The 27,315-nt window shown below is 32.7% G+C and overlaps 1 protein-coding gene across 1 annotated transcript; it reads right to left on the bottom strand.

The window, feature by feature from the left end:
* Positions 1-124: 124 nt before the first annotated feature.
* LOC130445162 (transcription factor glial cells missing) lies at positions 125-26,588 on the bottom strand. The gene is made up of 5 exons (XM_056780693.1): positions 26,525-26,588; positions 8,911-9,245; positions 6,716-6,966; positions 3,631-3,730; positions 125-993 (listed from the first exon to the last, which is right to left on the bottom strand). The coding sequence occupies exons 1-5, from the start codon at positions 26,533-26,535 to the stop codon at positions 125-127; spliced, it is 1,566 nt and encodes a 521-aa protein (XP_056636671.1). The 5' UTR covers positions 26,536-26,588.
* Between the last annotated feature and the right edge of the window lie 727 nt (positions 26,589-27,315).

Here is a 27,315-nt window from a genome sequence, read left to right as displayed (position 1 = left end):
TATTAATATATTTTATACAGAGTATATACACTAACAAAAAAAGTCGATTTGTTTTTCACAATTTTAAAGATCATCGAAAGCAATTTGTGAACAAGGCACTCAGACAGTGATTCCAATCACTAAATTATTCATGAGAAATCACATCAAACGTATCATGACTGAAAGTATTTAGATTACTAACACTAGGACCACAATTATTTACTCTAAAATCGAGATCATTGAAGAGCATATTATCACTATTCACTTTACTATCATAAACGTTAATAAAATGATTGTATTCGTTGTATTGAGCAAGATCAATGTATTCGTCTTGATAATTTGGTTTACTGGAATACGATTTAGTTGGGTACGGATCATACGCCGCTTGATAGTGTTTTTCCTCTAAGCTGAAGGGTTTCGATTGCACTAGATCTACACTAGTAGGTTTATAGGTTTCTATGCTAGTTTGAGGGTAATAATGATTTTTAAAATCTTCTACTACTTTCGTTTCTAAGTACAATTGCTGGTCTAATTGAGCCACGTTATTATTAAGTATCATTTGACTATTGGGACTCTGACTAAGATTAAACCTACTATTACTACTATTATTGCTGTCATCATTTAACATGTTGTTTAGAGAAGGATGCCAATATTCCTCGGATTTAAATTCTTTGTGGATTGTTCCGCTTCCTAGATCTAGTAACGTAGGCGGGCTTCTAGCAGCATCGCTCTGACTCATTTGAGTTACGTAGTCTGGTTTAATGGGCTGATCCATTTGGAAAATGTCTTCAGGTTGGAAGAGGTCCGTTGAAATATTCGTGAAATCGTACTGGTGGGTGGTTATTGATGATTCAGGGATTGTTTGGTAATGTTGCATGGACGGTTCTTGATTCCAGTAAGTTTCCGATACATGAGGTTGTTGATAGGTATTGGTTGAAGGTGAAAAGTTCATATTGTTAAGCACTGGTTGTTGGTAACTGCAGATGCATTCGAAAGGTGGACAAGAACAGTAACCTAGAAATAAAACCAAATGTTAGGAATTTAATATTTGAACCATGTTCTTTCTATAAATACAGTTATAAATTAATTTGGGCTTAAGGTGAGAGTAGGGGCTCCTTGATTGATGTATTTTGAACTAATGTATAACAAACTAAAACTGAAATTAGTCAGCTAAATTATGTACTTTCAATTGCCATTGTCAACGCCATAGGGATAACAACAACTGTTTGTAATAAGTTGGAGAGACAGCTAGATACTACATATATTTTTATTGTTGAAGGAGGACCGTGAAAGGAAAAAACACGTAGTCGCTTTCTGATTTATTGATAGCATATCAACCTCGAAACTATCAGTCAAATTTCAATACAAGATTTCGCTTAGAAAAACATCGAATATTAATCAAAGAAGACTGTTTGGTACAGGCAGAAGTGTTCTATGATACTCCTTCGCATTATTACGACTAATGAAAGTTGATTTTTTCAGTTATATCCCGATATAAACCGCCAGTGTCTACTTTGAGTATCTCTAAATTATCCAGTACGAAAAAAAAACTCGCATGACCAAGTCTAAAGTGAAAACGATGCTCATCTGCTTCTTTGACAACCGTGGATTGTTATATAACGATTCATTCCACCTGTATAGACCGTGGATCAAGTATTCTATCGTAAAGTACTTGATAGGCTTCGAATAAAGGACAACAGAGTGCTTCCAGATCTCAAATAATAGATTATGTCCGTTAATTATGACGTAGTTTTTAGTTTCTAGAATTCCTGAGTTGTTACAGCCACCCTATTCGCCAGATCTATCGTCCTGTACTTTCTTCCTTCTCCCATAAAGTGGAAATGTTGTTTTTTTGAATCAATTAAGAACATCTAAAGAATTGTAACGATGAAGGAGGCTCTAGTCGAAGATTTACAATTGCTATAGTACTTGTTGGACAGAAATTGTTTTGAAGATGATCAAGTTGTCACCGCATAATTTTCTAAGAAATAATTTTTACAATAATTAATTATCAGTACCCAATTACCATATTTTAACAAATAAATCTTGAAAAAAAAGTAATCGATAATGAATAATAAAAGTGTTGTCAACTACACCTCCTAATAATGTCATAAAAACACTAGTGATTATGTACAAAATTAACAAAATTTCAAGGTTTCATCTTCATCTAAATATTCAAAAAAAAATAAATAAATAAATGTTAACTACAACCCTGTAAGTATGATATTTCCGAAGGTGAGCTGAGGTAGGTTTGTTAGGAAATTTTATACGGAGTTTTGTCGCGAGAATTAAGATACCATATGATGGAATTTAACTGAGACTGACTAAGAAAACTAAATATCCATATATTCTAGTATAAATCTAAATAATTTTCTTTCGAGTCAATATAAGCATACGAATGATTAATCTAATTTCACATACAGTTGTGAACCTGGGCTGTGATGACTTTAATCGAATTATTTTTTATGGCTTCAATGGGCTCATGGCCCAAAATGAAGCCAAAATCTGGCGAATATGGTAGCTGAGCGATAACTATCGTATTGCGATTTGCCTGAAAATCAGTCACACTCATCTTGGAATGTGGAAAGAAATAAACTTTCACTCACAAGTCAGATCGTTTACTACGAGTTGTTTGATGTAGATACCTAAAAACGGCCAAGTAGTACTCCTTATTGACCATTTGCCCCTGTGAAAATAATTCATGATAAATCAAACCACGGTAATCGAAGAAAACTTGAAAAAAAATTTAGAATTTCGAACCATAAGAGGTGTCAAAAGCCTCTAGTATCTCTCTATACCGACACGACGATTTTGGGGCACCATCTCCTCAACTTGTTTGATAGTGGATTGGTGATTCGGATGAGGCAAATTTTCGACAACTTCACGACTATCATTGAATGCTTTGAACCACTCATATACGACATTTCTTGTGCCACAGTCGCAAGAATGAAATTAAAACGATTTAGTGAACCTACAAGTCATTCTAATGTCAAATTATTTATGTATTGTACGTACGTATACAAATTGTAAATCAATAGGATTGAAAAAAGGAAGGATTGTTTGTAAAGCCCAAGTAAGCTCTTATGATTCGTCTCGTATAACTCAAAAAAAGAAGAAGAAGGTTAAGATTTCAGTGCTTGACACTGCTTTGAATGTTTTCTTAGCAGTTTGGAACTAAATTTCAAATTCAAACCGACGATATTGGGGCACCATCTCCTCAAGTTTTTTATGGTGGAAGAGTGACCAGCATGAGGCAAGTTTTCGATGACTTCATGAACTTCACTGAATGGTTTGAGCTATTCGTATACAACATTTCTTGTTTCTCAGTCACAAGATTAAAATTAAAACGATTTTGTAAACCTATAAGTCGTTTCAATGTAAAATTATTTACGTATTGTATGATTGTTTACAGATTGTAAATCAATGGAATTTAAAAAAAAGAAAGGGTTATCTGCACTGCCCAAGTAAGCTCTTATGACTCGTCTTGTTTAACCTAAAAAAAGTAGAAGAAGATTAATATTTCAGTACTTGACACTGCACTACTTTGAATGCTTTCTTAGTAGCTTGGAACTAATTTTTGAATGCAAACTTTTACAGGCATTTAGAAGGAATAGTTTTTTTATCTAATTATAACATTTATAATCTACTCACCTTTTTCTGATTCTGTGAAGATCAAAGAAGAATTTAAAGTTCTTGATACTTGGTTTGTTATTTCTCGACATTGTCTTTTTGGTTCTCGCAATGACATCAACTGCAATTAGTAATAAAATAATAAAAATTGGTATACATGTAATTATTGTATTATATTGAAAATAAAATGGATCCAAAAATCATTTATATAAAATAATATATTTCAGTACCTAGGTATCAGCATTTTGGATATGTGTTATAGCTCTTTCATATAAAATTGCAGGAGCTATTTTTATGAAATTGTTTTCTCAAATACCCATTTATATTCGAAGAATGCGTGATCAATGTATGATATAAAAATATGTATATAAATAAATATGAAAAGTTACATTGATTGATAGACTATTTTGGTATCTTAATTGTAATCAAATCTTAAATTCATATGATTCAAAATACAACAAAAATAAACATAAATATTGAGTTTGTTGAATTTTGTAGATTTCATTTGTTTTTTGAATTGAAATGCATCCAATTTAAGGTTAGGTTGGGTTAAGTTTATATGAATGACATTGAGCAATCTAACGAATCGTTTTCCCTTTTTTTTGTGGTTTATGATTTAGAAGATATTATTTCCAGTTATATACCAAAAGTAGGATTTTGAATTTAGCTCTTTGTATCTAATGATAAGTGTTTAGCTTCACCTAAAGCTTAAGTTTGTCCTAGTAACTTTCAGTTACCTGTAGGTTATCACTTTTCCACTTACTCATGTTTGATAAACTTGAGAACGCAACAATGGAAATTATTATCAAAAAACTTCCGTGATTTAAGCACAAAATTAGTAAGAGTTTCCTAATATTGCGAATTGCTTGAAATCTTATTTGCGGACTAATTAAAAAAATTGCAAAAATACTAGGTTTCAGCTGTACTAGTTTCATTGAAATAGATGTAAAATGTATCTATGGAGCTCTTTTAATACCACGAAACAATAAAACAATTCAAATCAACTCTCACTACCCAAAAAACCAAGAAAAGCTAACTCAGGTACATACAAGAAAAACAATTGCAATGGAGGTGCATGCACGCGCTGGATGCCACGTTTGCTTACTTTGGACCAAAACGCAATCTAATTAACAGTCAAAACATTGCAGAGGGCGAATCGACCCCAAAGAGGCAAAGACGATTTAATCTGCCAAAAAAGTGTTGAAATTTAAAGAAAAAGAAAATGCTTTTGCTTCAGGACAACTCAACTTTAACTATGGCTAAAATTTACGAATTGCACTTAGTTCACCACCCACCGTATTCACCTAATCTAACCCCTAGCGACTTTTTTCTATTTTTTAACCTTCGCTAAGTCACTTTAACAGGAGAGAGAACTATTATTTGAAAGGGATAAAGAGGACCTCGCTGGACTATGTGTATCGACTTAAAAGGACCCTATATTGAAAAATGATTGTGGAAAAACCTGTCTTGTTTCTTTCTTAGGTTGGAAATTTTTTAGAAAACCCTCGTATATTAAGTATCAGAAAAATATATACATTTAAAATAAATTTTTCAAGTTTATAACATTCACTACGCTAGGATACAAAAATATTTGTCAAAATAAATTAATTTTATTTTGACTGCGAAAACAATTCAAATTTTCTCGGGTTGTTCTTATCAAATTTGAATTTAGTTTCTAGTAAGGAGTAATCAAAATATTTTTTTAAATTTAATGTGCAAGAGCGGAGTGCTTGTACAACCAACATTGAAGGTACTCATCTGACTAATAACTGCATATTTATTATTTGATATTTTAGTTTTGATATGAGATTAAATATCTCATACTACGACCAGAATTATTATGTTTAATAATGCAGAAAAATCAATAAATAATAATAAAAACTATTTGTTGCAAATGCTTTTTAGGCACATCTAGAATTTAACCTTTAGTTTTTAGTTGTCAATGTTGTATACCCGGAGGTAGTTTACATTAATAATGATCGGTTAGGATAAGTAAACTTTCTTCTTTACTCTATAATTAAATTTGTGTGGTCGATTTATCATCACCTCCGCGTGCGGACTGTTTTATTTTCGAAATATCGACGAGAAAAGACGGACAATCATTCATCTCAAACAAACTACTTATTAGCGTTAGATGATAATCCGATTATTTATCATAAAATGTTTGATTGTATATTGTAAAAATTTATTGGTTAGAGGGGAAACCAGGTTTAGATATGTACATGAAGTTATAAATGTGAATAAGAAATCTGTTGTTGTGTGGTCCAGTGATTGAGGTCTTGTCGATACTATAATATAATAACTATAGCAGAGACTATACATTTGATCCATGAGAGTTTATAATTATTTTCCGTAGTGAGAATTCTCAAAACTAAACGAAAAAGTGTCGGGAGTAAATAGACGAGATAAAAATAACATTAGAATTATAAATTAGAGTTCTTCTTCTTCTTCTAATGCGATCCATTAATGGATATTTGCGATAACATTTTCCATTATTTCTTCATTACTTGCGGCTATCGAACGACGAACGTATATTATGTACGCCTGTCCATTGTCCTATATTCAACAGCCAAAACATTTCCCTTCTTGCAGTTTTTGATCTTGCCCTCATTTTACATTTGCTGGAATTATCTGCCCTAAATATGCCGTTTTCTTCTTAATATATTCACAGACTTTTTGTTGTTTGTTAACACGTTTTAGTTACTTATAATCTTTTCCTCTTACGTGTGTTAAAATTAAGCAAAATAAGCCCTGGCCCGCTAAAGGTTTACGTATTTCATCACAGTTTATTCTTTGTGCCCATATTTTTAGTAGAGCTTCTGGAACTGATGGACTGCTTTTCTGCCTTATTGCACATTAAATCTCCTTACCACTTTAATTAAAGTTTTATTTCAAAATGGCACTTTTCCCAATTGTCTTAGGACGGCTATAATTATACCTTTGCATAAAGGAGGAGATAAAAATCAAGCATGGAATTATCACCCAATTGCACTCCTTCCCACGTTATCTAAGATCATAGAAAGATTGATCAAAAAGGGGCTTTTATGAATTATTAATGGTATTTTTGTACTTATTAGTCAATTTCATAGAAAACAAAGATACTCACTTTATTTCCTAAAGCTGCTTCCTTAGCTAAAAGCACAGCCAGTCCTCTTACTCTTCTACCAGTTCCTAACGTTCTCCTCGTTTCGGATGTACTTTTAGCTTCTGGTCTCGGATGATCATGTACTCCTTTGGCTTGAAAGAATATAGCGTGTTCAGTATGCCTCCAGAAATGCGTAACCGGATACCCGCAGTGTCCTCTACAAGCTAAAATTTCTAATCGTCCCGTACATTGCCTATTTGGACAAGGTTTACCTGAAACGAAATATATTGAAAAATTATTTATCTTATAACTATAATTAGTCCAAGGAAAGTAATATGAAAATAATGTAAAAATATTAGTTAAATCGAAAAATATAGTACAAAATAATTATTTTAAAACTAATTAAATCAAATTTAGTAATGTTTGTTGCCATCTCGAACTCCAATTACATCAAGACACCGCCGTGGCATACTTCCGATCATGTCCTCCAAGTTATTTTGGTCCAAATTTTTTCAATCAGATCACCACTCCTTGCAGTTGTTGAAAGTAAGATAGTATCAAATTTATAGATCTCATCCTTTCATAAATATTGTCTCACACATGATCAATAGTGATACAAAGTAATTGCCTATAAAAAAGGAATAAAGAGCGGCTCTATAATGTACCTATGAGCAATTAATTATTCTATATCTGACAGTAGCAATTCTGTGTGAGCCCTTAAAGGTATTACATCGCACAGATACCTTTCACTATCTCTTCTATAAACAGGTATTCTTCATTCTAAAGAACAAAAACAAAATCTGGTCTAGTCCGTGTACAGTATATTGCCTCAATTTTTGAGCATTCTAGTTTGCATGTTCTCGATCGAATCTTAACTTAGCTGTACGATGTACCTTGTCAGCTGTTCTGACTCCAATTCCAGCATTTCTTAAGACATTTTTGACTGTTTGTAAAGTTACTAATACATTTCGAGCTTCATCTAACTCCTCTTGTTGAAGCTGTCTTGCCATTATATGTGTTTGCTGTAAAGCTTGTAGTATCAAAAATCTATTATTTGCAGGTGTAGTTGCCGACGGCTGAACTTACACTGGTCTTTTATCATATCGTCTGGTCTCTCGATATCTCGGAACGACTCGGGAAACAGTTGACTGATTAATTTCCAGTATACTGACAACGTAACGCCATAGTCAAAATTTCTGATAAAACAGAAATTGTATATTTCAAATCAGTACCGAAAAAAACTGTTAAAAAGCTAAATTTAACATTTCCTTTAAATTTTCTTCTTAATATTAAACTTATCGATATTCCATTTGCCTTTTTTTTTAGATTTTTGTTAGTTTTTTGTAGTGTGAAAATAATTGACTTGAATTGAAGCTGATTTTATAAGCAATGTTGCCATATTATGGGGTGATACTATACTTTTTTGGCGAAGTTTATATTGTGTAAAATTTTATAATCTACAGCTTTGATTTGTTTTTTCTCTAACCTTCTTTGTTTTTCTAGAATATAGAGAACACATTAATTTTTCGCACCTCTACTATTATAGTACTAGCATGATAATAATACTACACTCTTTTTAAACGGATATCTTGAACGAATATCAAGAAATAAAAGTGTGACAGTTTATCGGCGAAACCAATTGAAAAAGAAAGCGTCCACTGCCCAAATTTAGATGAAACAATTTTATAATTACGTTAAAAAATAACACGTAACTCAAAAGTGTGAAAAAATTAACCGCTACGGTACTTTTTTTCACGCTTTTTGACCGATTCACAAATTACATTCTTTATGAATGCAAATAAATGAAAAAAAAAACGGGAATGTTATAACAGACGTAGAAAAATTATTGTTCACACGGAGAAGACGAGTTTTGAAATTTTTACAGGAATAAATGTCTAGAGAAGCTAATGGCTCTAACTCTTTTATGCAAAGAGTCAGAGCTAATGAACAAGATTTCATACAACGATATAATTAATTATTTCGTGTATTCAAATACTAGCCAAAACGTATTGTAATGTTTTCATACTTTAATTTAAACTATTATCATAAAACTCAGTTCTCGAATTATAAAATTGGAATTTTCTTTATAAGAAATGTAATTAAAATAATTGCGAGCTAAGGTATCGAATTTCAGAGGATAGTTGAGGCGACTAAAGATGAATAGCCTACAGGTGACAAATCAGTAAATGCGCCACCGATGATATAATTATAATTACCTTGTTGTTTTTTCCTGGCTTTGTCACAAATCGCCGGTCTCAAATGTACTTTATCCCCGGTGGATAAAGTGCACCTCAAGGAACATACGAGTACTCCCAAACAACTTTTCTTCAATATATGTACATTGTGATTGTTGGTATTCCGCATAGCCCATCCAGATGAATGTCGTTTGGCTTCTTCGCTATCTGCTCGATATACTAACCGACAGTGGCCGTCTGCCCATTCTGAAAATTGATCGTAGTCGTCAATTCTAGGTATGGAACTATCGTTGATATCCCAATCGTTAGAGTTAGAGTAGGCCCGGCACGTCATGCCAGGGGAAGTCGGAGTGTGACTGTAACAAAAAAAACATGGAGTTCAAAAGCTTAGAATTAGGATCTAGCGTAGTGATTCCCAAAGAGAAACAGGTGTATCTCCAGGAGTCCCCGGGAAAGTCTACAACAGGAATATGGTGTAAATGTATCAATTAAATTTAGTACTAATTATTTTGAAAGTGGTTTCCGAGGAAAAACAGTTTGGGAACTTTTGATCTAACGTTTGTGCTGTACATTTTGAGTGGAAAACTGAGTTGGAATGCTTTTCTTGCTTCAATATTTTCCTGATATTATAATTTCCGGTTTATCGAACTATCACAAAGTATAAGGAAGTGATTGCCTGGTATGAACTCGCCTAATGACATAGACCATGAAGCCGGTGCTGCTCTACTGTATACCTTTTTTTGCTACCGTTTTTATATAGAATATTTCTAAGAAGACGGAATTTTAGAAATCTTAAGAATTCGGAAGATCTTAATTGTGATTTTAGTATATAAAGCGGATACTTAGCAGTTTGAATTTGATGACACCGTGAATATATTAGGACGGTAACAAGATAATACAAAAGTGAACTGAACAGTGCATTTTAAATAAATTAAACGTTAAGTGTGTAGATAAATGTTAGTGAATAGATAAATGTATAAATGTTAGGAATAGTTAGTGTATAAATAAATTACGTAAGTAAGATACATTGTGTGTTTGAATTCGTCATACCGCTTTGTGTGTAATAGTATAATAATTATAAATAATAACAAAACTTCAACTTCAATTCCATTTATTTTAGAGACATTAGATTTATACAACAAGTTAACCAAGGAACTAGTATATTCTCTTTACCAATGATGACATTTTGTACTCAATTTCCATGGAAAAAATCAGAAAATTTGTTCGAATCTAATTATTTGAAATAAAATAGGCAGAAAACGAGAGAAAAGACGATGATTACGTGTATCTAGTATAACACAAATCAGTCTATTTAGGAAGTACTCGATTTCTCTGCTGTCTTGTGTGGAGCATTTAATACAATTTATTCAACTATCTCTGGTAGTTTTTTTGTTTGTTGGTTTGCCCATTTATATGGAATTTTCTTATCAAATTTCCACTATTTTAATTTGTTTCATGTTTTATTTTGCATTTTCTCATTCCATAATAGTATTCTAGACAAATATTAAAGCTAGACAGAGCGAGGTATTCGAGTTTGTTTAAATAGACCCGAACTGCTGATAGAGAGAGAGAGAGAGAGAGAGAGAGAGAGAGAAAACATCGGCATACCACTCTCCATCACTCTCCATTCTGATTTGATCTGTTGATCTTTCGATTGGTGATAATGACAAAGGTATATTCCCGATAATAATGAAATAACACAAGATCATCGGTGTTGCAGGTTTTCTGCGGTTTTATTGTAGCCTGGTGAACCGCTTTACCTGCCAAGTGCTAACGCTGGCTTATTCAACTATGCGCTTACTTAAATAAACAAAAAAAATCCAAAAACAAAAAGATTAAAAAAAACTACAAAAAAATCCCCAATATCTGAGGAAATCCGTTTTTCTTATTTGTATCAGGCATTTCTTTCTTTTTCTTCTTCAACCTCGTTTTCATTTTTCGCTTTTTTTCTTTTTCATCCGAATGCAGTACACATCACACTACCATTCACCACAACTTCTGCCCTGCAGAGGATTAATTCCTATATCAGGGCCAAACCTAATAAATACCACGAAACATTTCATCAAATCATCTAAAAAAACCCCAACGAACCAAGCAACTTTTCATATTTGCAAATACATATACAGAATATATTTTTTTGGAAATTTTCCGGAGCATACTGAATTTTCCAAAATTCAAATTCTTAGACCCCTTTTTATAAGTTTTTCGTGTTAACTACTCTTGATGTAGGTTTCTTTTGATAAAAATTACTTTTCAAAAACTGGTAAAAGTTGATGCTTAGGCCTAAGCGTCTTTATCAAAATGTCAAAAGCTTGACATTGTCTATTTGCATTATTTTATATATATATCGTCCACAATACCTCTTCTTATCTTGATAAGATGAATAATGTTCTCAATACTTCCGATTATAAAATTGTTCCACTGACCACACCACATATCTATAAAAGACAACAAAAACCTTTATCAACAAATCCAAAATTTATTCAGACATCAAAGCCAAACTCATACATCGAAAAAAATCATCCCGCAATCCTCGTATATATGGTCTTCCGAAAATTCACAAACCTGATCTTCCACTACGTTCCATTATTAGTGCATTTAATTGTCTCACCCAACTTCTGGCCAAATATCTTGCTGAAATTCTTCAGCCAATTGTTGAACAATCACAATCGTACGTCAAAAACTCTCGTTATTTCATCGATCTACTCAAAGGTTTCGATATTTCTCCTACAGATATTCTTGTCAACCTTGATATTATCTCCTTATTTACCAACATCCCCATCGATGGAACTTTATTTATATAACCACCCTATCCCCACTCTTCCCTTGATAATGGCTCTAAAGTGGGAGCCGAAACGTCGCGAATTTTTAAAATTTCAACGCGGTTCAACCCGTGAACCTGGTTCATCAAATATCAAAATAAAAATTTATTTAAAGTGCGATTTCATGTTGACGCTCGACGTTGGATTAGAGCGTCAAATGAGGTCACAAGGCACAATTTTGGAACCTCATCTTAAATTGATGCAGAGTCAAAACTCTTTTAGCTTGTTAAATAGGGTTCTCAACTTCATAATGTAATACCTTCATTGGTATTTAATAAATGACAATTTATATTTAATTCACACTTTATATTTTTAAGTTAATTGACAGGGGTGGTATGTTTCAGTATTTTCTGACATTTGAGGGCCTAAGCTAAGAATTTTTAAAATTTATTATATGTTTTTTCTAATATTTCATGGTTTGTTTATGCAGTTTTATTTTTTTCTTCTTGTTGATGACTCCTTAATCTATTTTATCAATACTTAGATGTGTGTCTTATGTAAACAGCATCATAATAGTGTGAATTTTGGTTTAGTTAAATATTTCGATCATGTATTAATGTTCTTCTAGTTTAAGGGCAAGTCCTTGTACATATGGTAGGGAATTATGTTTATTTTCTGTTTTGTTTTTTAATTGATTATAATATCTATTTATCTTCTTCGGTGTTTTGTATCATTTGTTAAGGATAATTATTTTATCTTCAATGCACTTTTTGCTTTTTGATTACCTCACCATCTAAATTCAAGATCTGTAAGTTGGTTAGCCAAATTTATAATCACTGATCATAAATTAATCCATTATGTAGATTTTATATAAGATATTAAACCACAATAATAAACATCTGCCATAGAGGAAATTAAGTGTAAAATTTTGTCACAATTCAGAAGAGAAAGTCCTATTTATTATTAATCATCAGATTCATGCTTAATTGAAGATCATATATTCAGAAAAAATATCCTATAGTGAAAATAAATTAAAACTAGTTTATTGATATCAATGTTTGAACCTTGATACTTCTTGACATTTGTAGAAATAAATATTTTAGTCATTCACCTATTCTTATCTAGTTGGTGTAGAGAAACAGAATCGAAAGCGAAATTCTCGTCCTATTACTAATGAATTATTTACGATTGACCGGCAGTCAGTCGGCAATGTCTTGCCGCCAGATCGCTCGATTGGATAGATCGTATAATTAATCGAACAGGATAATTGTTGGGCATGCGACGAAGAAGAAGAAGAGACTAACTTACGATTGTTTAATCGACCAACACCTGAGGCTGTTATGTTCAACGGAGAGCACTGTACTGTGAACACAGTGCCGGACTTAAACTTCAACGGGAATGTGACAATATTGAGCAAATTATTATCAACTTCCTCTCTACTCTTCCATATCTTAGACACTTTCATACATTTTTGTTGCTAAACTGTATTAATTTTGATCGAAAATTGGTTTTTAAAAACAGGCAAAATATTGTTATTATTAACTTTTCTTGTAATAACTGTTGTATAAAGGAGGCCTTTCAGCTTGTTTACATTTTAAACCCGAATTATCAAGAAATCCGTTATCTATAAATAGGCGCTAGTTTAGCAGCCGTAGTAGTCAGTAGATTATTGGATGTCATAGTGAACAAATCGGAATTGTTAAAAGCAAATCAAACGGTGAATTTAAACGTTTAATATGAGCATCTCAGTCAACAAGACACAATCAATAGTAATATCAAAAAATCCCATTAGTTGTAAATTGGCAATCGATAGCGGAATAATACAGCAGGTATCAAGATTCAATTACCTGAGAGTAAATATATCTAGTGAAAGAAACCTGACAGAGGAGGCACGAATACAAGCAATGAAAGCATCAAAAGTCAGCGGCTGTCTGAGAGATATAGTGTGGTTAGATCTATAAAACGTGTGTGAGACCTATTCTTACACATGCCTCAGAAACTAGAGCCAAGATATCAACAACAAGAATAATGAGAACCACAGAGATGAAAATACTGCGAACCATATCAAGGGAGTCACCCTCAGGGACCGAATAAGCAGTGATGACATAAGAGAAGAATTGGGCGTACAGGATGTGGTGAGATTGGTCAGGGAACAAAAAAGATTTTGGAGGGATCACGTAGAAAGAATGTCAGAAGACAAAGCGGGCTATAACTGAGAGACCGAACACACACTGACCTGTACGCAGACCACCAAAGAGGTGGTTCGAGAGCTAGAGTTCAGCTTCTCAGGAATAGGGCCAAACGTATAGGATTGAACAGGATGTGGTCCTCTTAAGAGAGGAAGAAGAATAGTATTAAGTAACAAGTTGAGTGTTACTGGGTAGTGTAAAGACTACAATGAGCCAATGAGCCAAAAAGACGCGCCAATTTGAAACATTTGAATTGAATACATGATGTAAAGACTACAAGGTGTGCTATTGCGCACCAGCTGGGACGTAGCCAATGAGAATTCACTCCCAAAACGACGCGCCAATTTGGCAGCGAATTCTCATTGGTTCTTGGGAGATGCGTAGAACGAGTCGAAAATGAGCCCTCGGGAAGAACACACCTTGTAGTCTTTAAATCATGGTAGTGACTAGCTTAGTGTATATAGTATCAGTATAAATGGATTACGTAAATAAGATACACCGTGTGTATAAATTCACCTCACAGTCGAAAAACTGTTTAAATGAATAAGAACGTTACAATACGATGTATACTACGGGAGCTATTTGAAAGGAAGCTGTTGGGCTGTTAATTGTTCAATTATATTGTCAAATTTAGGGCAAGTGACATCCTGTATAGTGTTTTCTATTGGGTTTAAAGTTGGTATACAATGAATGGATAATTTTGTGGATTGTATTTTGATAAAAAAAATATACTGTGTCCCCTGGTAGGTGAAACGAATCTTTTAATGGCTAAAATATCCTTATTGCTAATTAACTATATTATAAAGGTTTTCCTAAGCTATCTTTTACAAGGCATATTTCACTTATTGCACGAGATAATGAAAAATATGTACTATCGTTGAAAGACAAATAAAATGACAATATACTACGTATACTACAGGAGCTATTTAAAAATAAAATAGTGTGCTGTCAAATTTTTAATTATATTTCCAAATTTACGACATATGCCATTCTTTATAGTGGTTTTTGCTAGGTTCTAAAGCGAGTATTTAATGAATAAAAAATAATTTTTTAGATTACATTTTGACACAAAAAATTTGTAGAGGGCTTTGTTGCATCGGTACTATACACTATGTCCCCGAATAGGTGAAACGACTCTCATAACGGATAGAAAAACATTATTCACTTAATTATTATTTTTTTAAGAGCATAGAATTCCATATTCACTCCAAATATGTATTTAAGTATACAAAAATAAAAATAAAACAAAATAATAATAACAGAAAAATGTAAATATTATAACCGAATCGATTTTTTATTCTCTATAAACCCGCCTTTAAGGAAATGATCTTTAATCATAGTTAGTCTAACCATGTTTTAATATTTTTAAGTAAAAACAACTTTTTCTTGAGGATCCTACTCAGTGGGATGATTCACATTATAATAATCATTAAATCAATAAAGGGAAACATATCTAGATTAAGAGAAAGAAATATCCATCACATTTTAGTACTACCAGAGTTATTTACAAAATTTCAAGACCAATGGGATATCAATGGAGTACGTGGTCCTCTTATAAGAAATATTATCGGCTGTGCATCGGAAAACGATTGTAGTACAGCTGATATTAAATAATCAATAACAAAAGTGGCCTTGAAGAAAGTCTATAATTTGTTTTTAAGTTTGTACGATTATCGCTAGAGGGTTGGATTCAAAATCAAAAATTTAAATTTGATGAAATCATTCCCTTCAGCACAGCTTCACCTACGCGCCTGTCTTTGTACAGTTCTTCCATAATGCGGAAATAGTAATCAAAAACTGGAGAGTACATGCTAAGCAACTTTTTGCTACCCATATACATACAAGGAAGATAACCAATTTAAACGATGAATTGTGAAGTTAAACACAATCTGATTAGTAATTAATAAGTTTTTCTAAGTCCACGCCAGTAAACGTCAAAATTCTCACTCTTGAAATTACTTGTAAGTGAAATTTGGTAATTTTATATTTTATTTGATCTTTGTTTTTACGAAAAAAAATTAAAAATTACGGGAATATAAAAAGGAAAACTAATAATAGTTTCAAGGTAACTTGATATATATATATATATATATATATATATATATATATATATATATATTTTTTCCTTAATGTTTAAAAGAGGCAAAGAAATTCAAGAAAATATTAAACAATGTTGATTTTTCATGTTTTTATAGCTTAAAATAATAAAAGGTCTCTCAGAATAGATCATGAACATTTTGAATATTCTTATGTTCACGTATTGTGAGTTTTTGTAGAAATCAATTTCTTATCGACCTCCCACTCTATTCGAAGAATTCGGTAAAACTCCGTTGCTAAATCGTCCTCTATCTATTTACACTCTAAAAGTGTTTAAATCGAAGTAAATTCAGTAGAAATTGTGATGATATTATCCTTTATATTCGCTGGTACGGTGCTACGTTTGGTCAGTGCTTCTTTACGGGATGGAGGGTTGGACCCTTAAGGTAAAAAACATGAACAAATTAGAGGCATTTGAAATGTGGGTTTATCGTAGAATCCTGAATACACCATGGACTGCCAAAGTGAGGAATGAGGATGTTCTCAGGCGAATCAATAAAGACTGTGAACTCCTTAACATCGTAAAGAAACGAAAGATTGCATACCTTGGCCATATAATGCAAGGCCATAAATATCAATTCCTTCAGCTGATAGCCGAGGGCAAGATTGAAGGTAAGAGAGGATTGGGACGGAAGAGGATGTCATGGTTGCGGAACGTCAGGCAGTGGACGGGTATACAAGATATTCAGACATTGATCCATACCGCTAGAGATAGAGAAGCCATGAAAAATGTGGTCGCGAACATCCATTAATGGATATGCATTAAAAGAAGAAGAAGATTCGCTGGTAAATTTTTCTCATATCTTTTCAACGTTGCTTTTCATATAGTACTCTAAAACTTAAGTTATTTTCATTTATTATATATTTTTCTTCTTTTTTAAATAAATTTTGGATAATAGTTTCTCTGTGAATTCGTATCTTCTATTTAGTTGGGGAGCAAAACGAATAGAATAGAACAGATTTCTGTTTGGTTATATTTTAGAAAAATATAAATTCGGTTTTTTATATGTTAGAGTATGAGCTCCTTTTTATTCAAATCTGGTCTACCTACTCGTTACTTCTTTAGTAATTTCCATCTATGGTCTCCAACAACTAGGAACTCAGTTGAAGGGTTATAACATTACGGCTATTGATAGATAAGTCCCAGTCTTATCTTTGATACATAGAAATCTGCGTTGTTTTGATACGAATGTATTATTTTTTATAATAAATTTGTTTGTTGCTATGGTTCACAGCAATAAATATTAATTTGGAGAATCGTGTCCGGGGATTGTTTGTTTTCATCTTTTCCAACTTTTTTTATTCACTTTTAACATCGTTTGGTAAAAAGATGGTGGCGTCCAGTTTATTATTAATTATTCACCACATCTAAACTTTTTAAAAGCCTTGGGAATAATGTATTAGCTGTAAACACTGGGCTCTCCAGTATCGCAGCAAGAAAGGGGGATATAATAGTATGTATGATTTAAGTACGTATATAATTGTTTCCATTTGTAAAAATTTAATAAACAAACTATTTTTTTTCAAAATGTACGTTTTTTGTGTAAATTAACAAAAAAATGTATGAATTAGTTTTTGAAAAAAATATAATATCCATAGAAATGTACTTCTTTGGAAATATTCGTTCATAATACGTTTGGGTTAACATAAAACCGTATAGAATCTTTCGGTAAGAGATTTTTCATACTTCGTTTTCCATAAATATTGAAAAAAATTATTGAAATAGGATGATTTTTCAAGTTTTTAGAGTAAGAGTTGCCCGCCGAGAAGGTATACTACTTTGTTTGTTTATAATTTTTTATTAAATTGAAGAGAATAGACCTCATATTGATAAATGTATTATTTAATGTCGGGAATCATGTATGGAATACAATATCATATAAATGTCCGCCTCTATTAGCCTCAGAAATTCGAGCCCTTTTGAGCACATGTTTCATTACATTCTCATACATTTCACGCGGTATTTCATTAATTTCATCACGAATATTTTGTTGCGTTTCTGGTTTGATTGGATGAACCTTGCTTTTCAGATATCACCACAAAAAGAAGTCAGGAGCAGTCAAATCAGGCACCGTGGATGCCAATCAACATCACCATTTCTTGGAACAGCTTGGTGTGGAAAGAGGTCTCGTAGTAATTGTAATCCTGGCTGTATGCGATGTGGCACCGTCTTGTTGATACCACATGCTAATCAAGCCCAAAGCATGCAGTCATGGCGTTGAAAGGTTTTCAATCATATCAAGATATAACTCTGTATTGACATTTACCGATACGCCGTTTCCAGTTTCAAAGAAGTGAGGTCCAACGTTTCCTTCTGACCTAATTGCACACCAGACTGTCACTTTTAATGGATGCAAAAGTGACCAATGAATAATTTGAGGGTTTTCCATTATACAGAAACGACTATTCTGTTTATTCACATTCTAATGAAATTGTGCCTCACTCATTATGATTTTTTCATGAAAAAAAAAACTGTAGCATCCTAGTAGCATATGTACGGCGACTTAAATGGTCTTCTGGAAGAAGTTCTTGTGTCAACTGAATCTTAAATGGAAACTAATGCAAATCCTTGTGCAAAATTGTGGCCAAAGTTGATCGTTGAGGACCAAGCTCCTGAGCACGGCGTCGATTTGAGGTTGATGGATTATTTTGAACACTATCTTGAGAAGCAGTAATGTTTTCAGCCGATCTTGCAGTATGTTGTGGCCCATTTTTCGGCCTATCAGCTACAGTCCCTCTTTCTACGAAATCATTTACTATACGATGAATAGTGCGTCTTTTTGGCTCGTTGTTTCTACCAGAAATTTCTCATCGTCATAGTAATCGATGATTTATTTTGATGAAATGTTTTAATGATTAAAACACGTTGGTTTACCGAATATTTTTCCATAATAAATTTGCCACGTCTCTACTTCACGACTGTCAAATATGAGCTGTCAACACTAATGTTTACCTAAATAGCGGCAAAACAAAGTATTATACCTTCCCATACTTTGCATAAAATTATCTGAAATTTAACAAATCATGTGTTATGAGATTTTATAGAGTAAACTATTAGAAAACTTGAATAAAATCAAATAGCTAGCAAATATTTATCTAAATGACTCTATTTGGTCTATTTACATGACTTCTATCAATTAAAAAACATTAAAACTTTGAGAGTTAACACGGTATATGTTTAATTACACGCTTGATGTCTCTAAATGTCGACAATACTCCTAGGGCTACAGACAGTACCTGGTTTCCGTAGCGTCTGTGTGTCTGATGAAATATTATATTTAGCTTAATTAAGTTTTTATATAAGAATCTAGTTACAAAACCTCTGTATACACACGCAACAAGATATTTTAAATATATTTTATGGTCTAAAACAAATATACAATATTCTGATTAATCAAATTAACAAAACTAATAAAAAAATTGAAAATATAAAAGATTAAATTGAAAAAATACGTTAGAGCTATGAAGGGTGTATAAATAGAAAGGTTGGAAACGTCTCAATAACCAAACAAGTTGAAACTCGAACTTATATTTAAAAAAAAACGATTAAATGTTTTAATAAACACATATTTTTCAAAAGAAATTTCTTGCATTGTCTCAACAGCCTAGAGGGCTTGAAATCAATATATAAGAGTGAATATAATTAGGAGCAAGTAGAGGCTTAAATAACAAACGTATAATTAATATCAGGTACATGAAAAATATAAATTTGAGAAATAATATATCAAAATAAAAGTATAATCTATGAAGCTTACGCTCATTGGATCAGTTATGATGTATGGGATAGAAACTAGCAAAACGATTCCTAAAAACAACAGAAGACTTATCTAGGTGACTACCTTTATGTAATATATAAGCTGCTTACCGGCTTCTCAACTGTTCTTAGGGAACCGTTAATGAAAACATAAGTTTTAAGTCTAACGTATGAAGATGAAAACGTAATAAGACATCTAGGGTCACGAGCATATATTTAAAAATAACGACAAAATGTTTAAATAAGTACATATTTTCGAAAAAAATCTCTTGCATTGTCTTAAGAACCTAGAAGACTTGCAATCAATAGTATAGAAAAACGAATGTGGTTCAAATATATATGAGTAAATATAATGAGCAATAAAAGGCGCAAATAGATTTAAAATATCATATCAGATACGTGAAAAATGTAAATTTGAGAAATAAAATATCAAAACGAAAAATGCTGTAAATTGGTGAATGCACATTCTGACAATTGGTGTATGCACTCAAAGATTTGGTGAAGACACAGTCGACTATTTTCCTTTTTCTCACGAAAAATAAGTAACTGAACAGATGATGTTAACGTATTTTCTTCACATCACAATTTAGCCAAGGTTACCTGTACCTTCTTTGCTAGTAAGTTTTACGATTCTGTCTTTCTATTCAGTATCCACATGTTCACAACATCCATTTCACACGTCTTCTAATTAGATCTCTTCGCTTTTCAACAATGTCTTACTTGTGATTCTTTTTAATACCTCCATCTTCACTATTTTTAGAACTTCTCTTATATTTGTCATCTTTTGCAGACAGGGAACGTAGCGACGACATAAGGCAAAAATGCACAGTGGAAAATATTAACGAATGGGTACTGAGCAGAAAGCGCGAATGGGATGAGCACATAAGTAGAATGAGCGAGGAAAGAATAGTAACTCACCACTGGGGAGAAGAAGTATGGGAAGGCCACGGAAAAGATAATGATGAAAATCTTACCATCAATTGAGGCAATAGGCATGCTGCGAATAATGAACAGGCAGGCCTAAAATGGAGTAGGAAGAAGAGGATATTGCGTTCATAATCTACCCGATAGTCAGCCTTAACTGATCGTCCAGGGACACAAGCTTGGTATAGCTATTTTGTTTTGTAGCACAAAAGATCCAAACTGATGAAAATCTCTCTAGAAGGATATCCAATTATTTACCTCAAATTTTCTGTAATAGTTTCTCCTTACCTATTTTTACGTCAGTGTAATATCCTTGGTATGACCTTCCATTGAACTGGAATTATTAATATTAATGTCCCGAGTGCATGTCAAATTGTCGATAATTTAATTTTCTCGAGTGCGGGAATGCGCACGAGAGGAAATTATGAGACAACTTGACATGCACGAGAGGGCATTTTGGCAGACTATTTCCTGAGAAAAATTTAATTTAAAATAAACAATAATTGTTCCTTTTCTTAAAATATAAAATTGAAACCAAATGATGTTTATTAACCCTAGACGAAAATTTGGCACTAGTGCAAATTATCGATAATTTGCACTAGTGCAGTATTATCGCTGAAATTTGATCGTTGCTAGGTAAACATAAAATATTACAGCTTTTTGGTTGGCTTAAATTTTTCGAAGGAAATAGTCATATTTAAAACAACAAAAGCGTCTGTCTAAGAAGGCCTATAAATAAAATCCTCCAAAACTGTCACTTCAAACCAAATACTCACAAGTGCTTTCCGATGTCTAGTCTTTACACTTATGAACTATACACGATTATTCAAGCTTTCAAATATACGAGGGTGGTTCAAATATAAATAGGAATTTTTGAAAAAAAGTGCTGCGGCTGCATTGGATGTTCGACTGGTTTGGTTTGTTACGAAGCGTAGAGAACAGCCGGAACTGCGTAATCGCTTTTTAATGTACTTATAGGCGTGAGCTAAAATATGTACCAGTTCCTGTTGAGCAAAACATCGATATTTGTATTTTAGTTAAAGATAATGTGAAATAAATTCAACAATTAGGGGAGATAAATGTCTCTCAAAGATTCAATTGTATGAATTGTGTTACAGCGATGTAGAAAAATTCATTTTGGGACACCGACTCAGTACTGTACGCAATATGGCTGAAGGATTGGACATAAGCGTAAGTAGTATTGAACAAATAATTCATGAACGGCTGAGTTACGCAAAATTTCAACCAGATGATTGTCAAGACTTCTGAAATTTGGGCAAAATTTCACATGCTGCGAAGTTTGCACGTGCCTTTTGCAGCGGTATGAAAGAGAAGGTTCATGGCACCGAATATTTAGTACAGACGTGAATTGAGTACACCACGCGTCTATGAAGTGGAGTAAGAAAGACGAATGTACGCCAGTTAAATCGGGCAAGGGGTTATTTGTTCCATTGAAAGAGGCACTTTAGCGGATTGCGATTCGAAAACAATACGGAGGTAGAATCCTTCGTGCCCGTATGGTTACATGACAAACCGAGAGATTTTTACAAAAAAGTGATCCGAAAACTTCATGAGAGATTGCAAAAGTATGTAGAGTGTGACGGATATTATCTAGAAAAACTGTAAAGAATTTCAGCTTTGTAACTTAATAATAAAATTTTTTATAATAAAATTACGATTTACATTTGAACCATCCTCGTATTCCAACCCCACAAATCTATCACCATATACACTGAGTACCCAATAGCTCAAAACACCACTGAAATGAGACCAGACACGACAAACATGCGAGAAGTTTTGGAAATGGTAGAGACACAGGTATTAAGAAGAATCATTAACAAAATATTAATGCAAGAAATGAAGATAATCAGAAGAATGTGTATTATAGAAGTGAGCAAAGAAGAAACAGGCAACCTTGTTGCTTATCCACACTCTTATTGCTCGTCATATCATTCGGGTATAAGTGAATCTGCAGTTAAGTGAACCTTTGAGATATTTCAGTCCATTTGAGCTTAACGAAGATTCTTGGCGTGATAAATGGAGTGTCGGGCGACAGTACTATACAACATCTAAATCATCGCCACTTATTTCTCATTTTTTTCAACAAGAGAGAAGGTGTTGTAATAAAAGAACCCCTTATCAACGAGACAAATTTTAGTCACAGATATTCAATGTTTCTAAATTAGTACGTTTCTGAGTCCGTCAAGCTCAGTCTCTCCGATTGCAGGCAATACTCTATGACATATAAGCAATTCAATTTCAAATTTCATCTTAAGGAAACTATCATTTACCCGATATAGATCAAGAAAGTCTTAAAGCTCCCTGATGTTACTAAATTCTACCACAAAATACGATCAAAGATAATTTATATAAACTTTATATTCGAGGTGTTCCGGGACTTGATGTGAAAATTCAGACAGTCAGTAGTGAAAATAATGTGACATGAAAAAAAAATTTCTTTTACGCGCCCCCTCGTTTCTGAGTTATAGGCATTTGAAGTTGCGAAATTATAGCTTATATTCGAGTATATATTTTCTAAATTGTACATTCGAACATTATGAATTTAGTGTGTTTGACGGAATAAATAATTCTACATTATCTGAAGGCCAGGAGCGGCTCAAGCCCATTGGTTACCGATCCGTAACTTTAACAGGGACAACCTGTACAATCTAAAGGCAGCAAAAAGTTACTCTTTGTTCAATTCGATCAAATTTATGGTTTAGGAGATAAGTAGATTCTTAGATCGTTGTACATGCCAAGGAAACCGTTCGCTATAAAGAGACATTCTGAACAAAATGATCATAAATTGTAGAAAAAATTAGTTCGTTACTTATCAAATACCAAAACAAAATATAACACATGCTCGAAGTGAATACCTTGCACTTGTACACACGTCCGGGGGATATTTCTTCATGCATGAACCAGACATGTGGAGCCCCTCTCCATTAAATACAGTGGATTCATTTGTTTGGGGATATCTCAAAAGCTCAAAATGATCGATATAATAAACTTCCATCGTCACGCTATAAGGCAGAATCTTGAAATACTCTATCAAGTTCAAATGAATGTTCACTTCGAACATTCATTATAGTTACAATTTATGATAATTTTGTTGAGAATGTCTCTTTATGGCGATCGGTTCCCTTGGCATGTACAATCAAAAATCTACATATCTCCTAAACAATAAATTCTATCGTGTCAAATGAAGAGTACCTTTTTCTCAAAAAATCATTGGAAAAATTCATTTTTGCTATCTTAAGCTTGTACAGGTTGTCCCTGTAAAAGTTACGAATTGTTAACCATTGAGCATGAGCCACCCCTGGTCTTCGGATAGTAGTGTAGAATTATTTATTCCGTCATACACACAACATACGTAATCATCCATTAATTCATATTGTTAGAAAGTATAATTTAGAAAATATACGTGATTTTGCAACGTTAAACGCTTACAACTTGTATGACATTTTTTTGTCACAGGTTTATTTTCACGTCATCTACTCACTCCCGAATTTTTTGCACCAAGTTCCTGTATTGTGACACTTTTGTAATAGTACTTTATGTATATTATTATGTAATTGTCATATTATCTGTCCTTCTGCTAATGACTGTCGCTGTCGACTAAAATGAAGAAAATTCGTAGCCAACAAATTCCACGAGCATCTCAGTATATAAATAATAAACTCACGAGTACTTTTTCTAACATATTCAAATGTGTTTCCATGGTAAGCCGGACCTGGCGAGAATTCCTAACAAAATTTATTGTTTGTCAGAGTTTACTTCCTTAACCGTTCATTTTGTGCATTTTAATAGAATCTTCCAATGTGTGGGACGAAACAATACAAAGATATACGAAGATATTCATATCTACGGTCAAAAATAACCATATAATCAATGGGTAATCGACAATATTGATTTTATTTATGATAGAAATCAAACCTTTCTACTTTCAATCAATCTTATTTGTAAATAACAGACACATATATCTGTTTATTCCAACGGGTTTATTATTTCTTTCGCTGATATACGATTAACGTCATTATGTTACAATTATCCATCTATTGTATATTTTTTGTACAATATTTTGTACAGTATTTATGAATTTAAAAAAAGTTGTAAGCCATTGTAAACTCAATAAAAAAAGAGAAAGGACGTAAAACAAAATGATTCAGTCTAATAAATGTACAGTTTTTAGGCTGTTTGGCCGTCGTCGTCGGTTGTATTTGCTCTTGACGTTTTGCCAACTTGATGGATTGGCATCTTTATAAGCTGTGATCATTTGAACTTCTAGCGAACTACTGGTATAGCTCTTCCAATATCAATTGAAGATCATGAAAACCCTTGTCGACAATTTTGTTTCATCTACCATAGGCGTAGATACCTCATTTTATAAATTTGCTATTTTTATGAATACTTTTAAAAATATGTAAATCATATGCGAGAAAGTATTCGTTAAAAGGCAATCGAATCATTATAAACTGAACGGCATTATACGCCGATATTTAGACGGATGCACTTAATTGTAGTACTACTTGGAACTTAATAAAAATCATTATTATATACCTCGTTAACTTGCTACAACTGAATATCAAATTATAAAACGTAAATAGACGAGTAAAATGTATCTGCTTGTAAGGGAGTTTGGTTTCAACGGGGTACCCAGACATGAACTGAGTGTACCCCATTATTATCTATTAGAACTTCGGTTGTTTATTCAGTTTTTGTGTTTAAAAGATGCTTACATAACTTGAAGCAATGTTTCTAAACTGGTATAATTGTATTCTGGATAAATTGCCATGTTTTGCTGTATTACTTCTAATGTCGCAACCCTTTTCTCCTCATATAATTATATAAACTACAAATTGTCCAACGTATAGAATCCTGAGTAGCTTAGTCAACTGATTTCAATGTTTTACGGTTCTATGAATGATCCATTGCAACCCCTTTCGAGACTACTCGATAAATGGAAAGCTTATTTACTCTAGTTAATTCAGCAATTCTTATTATGATTGCATTATCAGATTGCTGAATATTTTCCTTTTTTAAACATTCGAATATATTTAAAATAACTTCGTTGGTGCGTTATTTTTGACCACGAGTGTGTAAGGGTACACCCGATAAATTCATTATATCCATACAAATATTATTTTATACGAAAATATATACGGAATAAATTGATATGCCTTTGGATTATGAATGCTTCATCGTTTTATTACTCTCTAACACATAAAAATAGATTGCAGTCTATATTAACATTAAGTGATAAGTGAAATAAAAAGTGTATTGCACTGGTAGGTACCTTCTTATATTGTTCTTAACAAGCCCTATCTTAGTATCTGCCTATTTTATACCTCTTGGACATTTGTGATGAGTGTATGACTAATAATCCAAAATGTAGCCAAATTAACGTGAAACACTTCTCCTAATATGCATTTATCGGGATTGTTTAACGCTCATAGTTTTCTAATATTTTTGTCGTTTAAAACATTTCAAAATAGATATTTTTTAATTTGAGCCATATTATTTATTACTTCGCGTACTACTTTCTGAATCATCATTTGATAATATATTTCTCATTTCTTATAAAATTTCGCATAAGTGCTTATATTACATCATAACCTAGACTTTATTACCAACCAAAATCAAAGTTTTTTTTTGAGATTTAGTATCCAATAAAAGGTATAGCCACAAATTTGTGGTGGGTTTCTCATCTAACCAATAGTTGAACATTCTTCTTAGAATAGATGTTTCTCGTAAGAGTTCCAAATATTATTTTGAATTTTTACGTAATTCTGTTCATTCCAAATCATTGTTTTTTGAATATTTATAATAAAACTTTATTTCAGTAATATAATTCACTAGACAACAACAACTAACAAATTTTCATTTATGAAAGTATAATTAATACTTACAGTATTACCATATCTTTCCGCACAAATATTCAAATATCTTATACTATTTATAGCAAGAAAACAGTCACAAACTTTATCGTATTAACTAGTAACTAAACCACGATTCACCCTCCGATCGCACTGCACTACGGGACAATACTGAAAGAGGAAAATCCCAACAGTCGTCTGAAACACTAAACTCCACCCATCTATTCCCACTAAATGAGTTCCTAGGCGCGTCTTCCAATACGTTTTGGGCGCCGTACAAAAACACGCCCTTAGTTTCCGGTATCTAACACCTGACGATTGCATGAAAAATGATTGGACGGTGAAAGTTTTTCGGTTTAGGTATGTTTGTGTGTTCTACCAATCGTAGGTAGGCGTATGTGGATCAGATTTCAGTTTGATATTTGTCAATATTTGGATTACATAATACGTAGTTTCGGAGAACGATATTAACCTACATTATAATTTCATCCTAATTCTGTCAAACTTACGGAGGAAAACTTTTGGGCTATGAGCCCCTCAAAACCTTCAACAACGATTTATGGAGGAATGTACATTATAAGCAAGAGATTTATTTGCTTAGATTCTATTATAGTCCATTTTTATGTGCAAAAAACTAATAAAACCTAAATACTAATTCAAAACTTGAAAACTTCATAAATGTACCTGGTATTACATAAATTTTCGGTATTTTATTGGTCTTGTATAGCTATAATATGTACAGAACAATAGAGAAAAGTTTGGACTGGTCAAAAGCCCTGTGTACTACAAGTACCTATTTGCAAATAAAGGCTAAAAATTTCAAT

Source organism: Diorhabda sublineata, chromosome 1 (assembly GCF_026230105.1).
Source record: "Diorhabda sublineata isolate icDioSubl1.1 chromosome 1, icDioSubl1.1, whole genome shotgun sequence".
Lineage (NCBI taxonomy): Eukaryota > Metazoa > Arthropoda > Insecta > Coleoptera > Chrysomelidae > Diorhabda > Diorhabda sublineata.
Note: the sequence above shows the minus strand (reverse complement) of the source record. Positions and strands in the feature narration are given on the sequence as shown.

Coding starts and splice junctions, on each gene's coding strand:
- LOC130445162 (XM_056780693.1), bottom strand. Junction 6,967..8,910: donor AGCCAGGAAAAAACAACAAG/GTAATTATAATT, acceptor ATTTCGTTTCAG/GTAAACCTTGTCCAAATAGG. Junction 3,731..6,715: donor AAGCAGCTTTAGGAAATAAA/GTGAGTATCTTT, acceptor TACTAATTGCAG/TTGATGTCATTGCGAGAACC.